Source organism: Nestor notabilis, unplaced genomic scaffold (genome assembly GCF_000696875.1).
Source record: "Nestor notabilis isolate BGI_N333 unplaced genomic scaffold, ASM69687v1 scaffold27050, whole genome shotgun sequence".
Lineage (NCBI taxonomy): Eukaryota > Metazoa > Chordata > Aves > Psittaciformes > Psittacidae > Nestor > Nestor notabilis.
In genome coordinates, this window is record NW_009910115.1 from 1,230 (window position 1) to 7,419 (window position 6,190).

The window sequence follows — 6,190 nt, forward strand, 5'->3', positions numbered from 1 at the left end:
TACAAATGTTGCCAAATGTTTCTCTTCTATAAAACATTCAGGTTAGCAGATTGTGTCTGCCCTGTGTTTGAAAAGAAATATTCACTAAGTAAAACAAAACTGTTTGTTTGCAGAGTCTAAATATTGGGACTCTTCTGCTGAGAAACATACAAGTGCATAATTTTAGGTTATGCATCTTTTCACTTTGATCTTTACTATCTTTGTAATCAAAGTAAGATGTGCTGCTTCATGCATGAGAAAGTCCTTGGCTGAAAATAGACCTTGGTTACTTCCTGGGGCTTCAGTAACAGTGCAGAGCAATGCTTACAACTGTACTATGTGAACACATCATAACACACTAAGTATACGCTCCACGGAAGTAGCACATAAACCCTAGAAGATAAATTATTATCTCTGCTTATGTAAGGGGACCTCTTATTGTAGCCATTTGAAGTCCTTAAAAAAAAAAAAAATTAAAAAAAGCCTTCTTGATGCCTTGTATAATATATAAACTGTTATACAGTGCAAAACTCAACCAAATGGAAGTATTAGCATTCAGGTTTGCTACTAACGGCCATAGCTTCTGTAACAGGTTTCTTTCCATTTCTGCAGGACAGACAGTTTGTCGTCGTGGAACAGAGCCACCATGCTACAAAATAGTTTATTTTCATGATGCTTCACGCAGGATCAGCTATGAAGAAGCACAGCTTGCCTGCAGAACTGATGGTGGACATCTAGTCAGCATTGAAACAGAAGCAGAGCAAAGACTGATTGAAAGATTCATTGACAATCTCTTAGCTTCTGATGGAGATTTTTGGATAGGGCTTAGGAGGAAAAAGGAGGAGGTAGACAATAGTACAGACTGTCAGAACCTCTACTTCTGGTCAGATGGCAGTTCATCCAACTTCCGGTAGGTACCTATGTGCAATACTAGGAAGCAAACTGGTCAAGGACCACCACCTGCCTTTAGCAGTCAAAAAGGATTCTTTCAAGAGTCAAGCAGTGTTGCCCTAGTTGTCACCTGTGTCCTTCTGCAGTCACTGAAAAGTGGTAGTATCTCCAGAGAGCGATTCATCCCACATAAGGGGGAGACAAATTATCCTCTATAGACTCTGCTCTCTCTTTGCTCTACATAAAGCACCTACAGCGTCTAGCTTGGGCTAGATTGGTTATTTCTGATTGCTAAAAGGAGGGGGAAAAACAAGTGATCCGGTCTTAAAAATCTCTGATTAGGCATGAAGAAAGTGTCTTTTGACCTGAAGGTTCCTGTGTGTCCTGAGCAATGGGCCTGTCTCTTTCTGCTTGCTGAGGGAATAGCATTTTTTCTTGTTAGACAGAAAGATTGGAGAGCTGCAGTATTTATTTAGACATGAGTCTTAAGGCAAGTGGAACTACAGCATTTGCTGTAGTTAAAATATAAATGCAACAACATTTACAACCAATACAAGTTTGCTGGAGTTGTTTTCACTACTTTCATGTTTCTGTTCAGCATAGAACTAAAATGTGTTTAGCCTCAAAAATTCTGCTCTATTTAACGTGTGGGGTTTATTTTCACATTGAATATCTTGGTGTATCTGGAATTACTTCTATTGTCTTGATCAGCTTTCAGAAACTGCTCAGCACTCCTACTTCTACACAGTGGAAGTGGAGGGTGAGAGTGAGGTGGGGTGTGCTGAGCTGCCATCCTCTTAGATTCCACCCTCTCTGGTGCCCTGTATGCTGTATTTCTACGTGAGCTTCTGCAGTGTCATGGAAAGTGATGTCAAGTCTTACTTGACATGTTTGCTGTATTTTCTTAGGAACTGGTATGTAGATGAGCCATCCTGTGGGAGTGAAATCTGTGTTGTGATGTACTACCAGCCATCTGCCCCACCAGGTGTCGGAGGTCCTTACATGTTTCAATGGAATGATGACAGATGCAACATGAAAAATAACTTCATTTGCAAATATTCTCTTGGTAATGAGTCATTCTGTAGCTTTGAAAACCCAACCTGCTCCCAGTCCCTAAGGGGAAGTATGAGGAAATTGCCATAACTGACAGGGAAACCCTTTCTTAGCTTTACTGGAAATATCTGGTGACAGATGTCTTTAAGCTGATGCAAGTCATGGGGAAAACAATCTCTGTAGCTACTTGCTTTGTGATTTAAATGAACTCTCAGAGGATTTTTATAAAGTATTTGATATCTCAAATGTGGCCTGAGAGAGAGAGAATGTTGAAGAAGGGTGCTCATGTTATTAGACTATATTCAGTACACTTGGTCTCCCTAGTCAAACTTATGAGGTAACTCTGCATATATTTTTCTCTTTTAGAGAAGACGACTAGTGCTCCAATAGAGAATTCTCAGAAAGGTAAGTTACAGATATTTGAGGCTTTTTTTAATGACACACTAACTTTTGGTATAAATACTGTGACATTCATTGTCAGGGACAATCACAGACTGAAAAATTGCTAAGCAAGAAGTATCCCTGCAGTTTCCTTGTGCTGTTCTATAACTCATTCTGCAGGAACACAGTCTTGCTGCTGTTGATGCAGTATCTGGGACCACTGGTCATGCTGCAGAAGTTTAAGCAAAAGAGTACCAGTACACCTTACACATTCTTGCAGCAGGCAGTCTCTTCAATCTCCTCTCACCCTCACTTTTTGATTCTTAAGCTCTTTCAAACAACACCTGAGAGATTGCTTCTTTCCAGGCATTGCAACAGAGCCCTTAAAGCCAGTATTCCCAGAAGAACGCCATAAGAAAGATACTAATGTAACAGCTGTGGAAGCCAAAGGTACGTTGTGTTTGTTGGTACATAATCTTGAAGACTTGAGCTTATTTTACTTTAACTTGCTTAATTAGATGATTGGCCTCTTAGACTTTCCACCTTTGAGAAGTACATACAGCTAGATTATGAGCAAAACTAGAAGCCCACTGAGCTGTGATGATGCTGTCTCTTGCAAGTGTTAGGTTTTCTATGAAGTTCTGGGCATGTCAAATGCAACTGGAAGTGAATAAAAGCTGGAATATGGTTTTTACTCCTAGAACCTGTTCAGAGTCTTGCCTACATCCTTATTCCCAGTATTCCTGTGCTGCTGCTCCTGATGGCTGTTACAGCTATCTTTTGGTTTTGGCTTGTCATGAAGCGGTAAGTGACTTTTTTTGCATAACAAGTGAATGTATGATATCTTGTCCTGGCAATCATTTTACAGCTAGCTTCAGAATCCTGTAAGACGCTCTGGAGAGGACTGCTTTCAGTCAAATAAATGTTTAAAAGGTGTCATATTTCAGCCAAATAAATGTTTAAAATGTGTTAGCTCCAGGCTAAGTTACTTGTGAAGTGAAAATTTAAGTAAAGCACATTATGCCATTTTACTATTTTCACAGAAGAATAGGAGTTAGGGAATAGTGTAAAACAAGATGATGATTTTGAAGTGTTAGCACTGAAGTTTTCTTAATAAAGAAAATACTTGAATTATCAGAAAATCCTCTTCAAAAGTGAAAAACATAATAGAAATAAAAGGTCATACATTTGGAGCAAGTAACATTTCCCAGTTTCTTCTCCTTGCTTTCCTTATGTGCACAGTACCTCTGACGGTGACACTGGCTGTAGTTTTGGGAATGTCAGTGTTGAGTTTTGCTGCCTCAGCATCTCAGCTGCACCAGAATGCAAGGGCTACCTCAGCAGGTCCTGCAATAGGACACACCTGGAACAGCAAGTAATAACAAATGTCATCCTGAGTCCAGGCTCTAAGTGTCAGTTTTCCTCAAGGGCCATCATTAAATTACTGAGAGGTGTGGTATCGTTTTGTATTTGCCTCTGTGAAAAAGCATCACTTGTCCTCTTTCCTCCATCCCTAAGGAGACAGGAGCGAATAGATGCAAGCCCAAAAGAGGAAGATGCATGGCTGTCTAACCACAGCAGGAACAGTCCAAATCTGGATATTTACAAAGTCATCAAAAAGCAATCAGAAGCCGATTTGGCTGGAACCAGGCCTGACACTAAGAATTCTTCCTTCCGTAAACAGGAAGATAAGGTGCTTGACAATTTCCCCAGGGATTACGATGGTGCAGCAATGAATACATCGAGTGGTGGTGTGACGTTGGCCAGTAATGAAAGTGGCTTTGTGACCAATGATATCTATGAGCTGTGCGGACATCATGTGGGGAGAAGCAAGGAATCGGCCTGGGTAGAGAATGAGATTTATGGATATTAAGGAAATGGACCAAAACAAAGCCTGGAATATGGATAACAAAGTGAATATTGATACAAGTTAACCTGCCTTCCCCATGCACACGTTTTAATAATAGTATATGTGATGTTTATCCTGGTTTTGCATTGTCCCTATATTCTTCTCTTTTTTGAAAGAATATGGGTTTTTAAAGATCCAAACTGAAAAGAATGTATATATTTTCCTTTGCATCAAGTCTCCTTTCCCCCAGGAATGGCTTGTTAATTCTCTTAATTCTTTTTTGTACTCCAAAGATATGCCTTTGAAACTAAAGTGCAATCAAAAATCTGTATTTATTTCACTGACCTTCAAAGGTGTTAGAAGTCACTAGCCACTAGTGACTATGAAGATAGATAGATAGATATATAAACCTATGGATTCTCATAGGTACTGGTAGCAGCACTGTGGCCCCTGGAGTCTTTTTTATTCTTTTCAGTACAGAGCCAGTTTGAGCTTGTGAACTGAGCTCAGCTGTTAATAAAGAAGTCATGAATATGCTTAGAGGCTTGCATTCGGAGCTGTACAGTTTCTTACTAGGGATCTTAGCATGTTTGTAGCTGTGTACATGTAGAAAGCGCTGCAAAGTTAGGCCATTAAGAGTTATCTGTCCTGCCTCATCTGCTGTCTCAGCTGTTTCATACATTAGTTTATAGATTCTCAAGGCAAATATGTTCAGCTTTGAGTAAACCAGCACTTCTTCCTTTGTCTGCACTTGCTATGGTTTCAATTATTCCAGCAGTGGAGCTGTTCCTTAAAAATGGAGTTTTATTTGATTCTATCTCATTGAACTAAGAAGTGTGAGTACCACATAAAGAATCAAGTATGATGAATGTTGGGAAGCTGGACATCTGCACTGAAAAGAAGAAAGCATTTCAAACATTATCATATATCTGAGGCCGTTTGGTTTCAGCTCTGTATTCTGTCTCAGTCTTTTCTTAACTATGAGTGCCTCAGTCCCATGTGAAAAACAGAAATAACAGCATTTCTCAGGCTTACAGGGAAGCCTAAAATCTAATAATTGACTTTGAAGTGATTTCAGGATTACAATAATAAGGCCTTGTAATTGACAAAATTAATTTTATTATCCAGCAGATCTGTGCAGCAATTTTGAAGCATGTCTAGAAGCTGTATAAAAATTTATTTGATTAAAAGATACGGTTTGGTTGAGCAATTCTGGCACCTAACTCTGTATGTAGCAAGTAATGTTTTTTACTTACTGTTAGATCACATTTGATCTTTTCACAAGCTAAATAAAAATAGTAGATGCCTGTTTATTTCTCTGCCTACATTTAAAAGCTTAAGTTTTGCCATTCTCTATTGGTTAGAGCTAAAAGAAAGGTGCAGGTTGAGGCGATCTTGACACTGTGAGATGCTTACTGAAGCCAGAACTCCTCAGAATGCATTGTTAAAATCCCAAAGAATTATACCTTTGTTTTCTGGCTTTACACTAGCAATTTGCTAAGCTCCAGGTTTTAGATCCATCTGGGTTTGGAGTTTGCGGTTTTGTTTTGGGGTCTGGGTTGTTTTTTGGGTTTTTTTCATCAGAGACCAGGTAATGGAGGGTGAATGACCAAACAAATAAAGCATGTCAAGCAGGAACACAAATATTACTCACCTATTGCTCTGCAGGTGAGTATTTCTGGCTCCAGGAGAGCAACATTTTGCTGCCAAACAAGTCTATGAAGTACCTGAAGTGCATTCAGCTCTTGACAGGGTTCTCTAGAAGTTCAATCTTCTCCACTGCATGGGGAAGAAATAAATAGGAAAATGAAACAAAACCAATTTGCATCAGCCACCAGGAAGCAAAGTTGTGCCAAAGGCTTTGGCAGAAAGTGTTTTGTGTGGGACTGAAACAACAACAGAAATGAGTGCATGACATGGCCATGATTTCCTCTGCCAATGCAAATATGCAGGAAAACATTTCTGGATCTGTGTGCTCTTGCTGTCTATTGTAAACCTGGAAATATTTTGGGTACTTGCCACAGCTACTTCTCTCAC

At 39.5% G+C, this 6,190-nt stretch overlaps 1 protein-coding gene across 1 annotated transcript; it reads left to right on the forward strand.

Moving 5' to 3' along the window:
• Positions 1-591: 591 nt before the first annotated feature.
• Positions 592-4,177, forward strand: LAYN (layilin; the record flags this gene model as incomplete). Its single annotated transcript, XM_010024468.1, has 5 exons — positions 592-889; positions 1,779-1,993; positions 2,671-2,754; positions 3,006-3,108; positions 3,823-4,177. Coding segments are annotated over 5 exons (1,055 nt in total), but the record flags the coding sequence as incomplete, so codon positions are not given.
• Between the last annotated feature and the right edge of the window lie 2,013 nt (positions 4,178-6,190).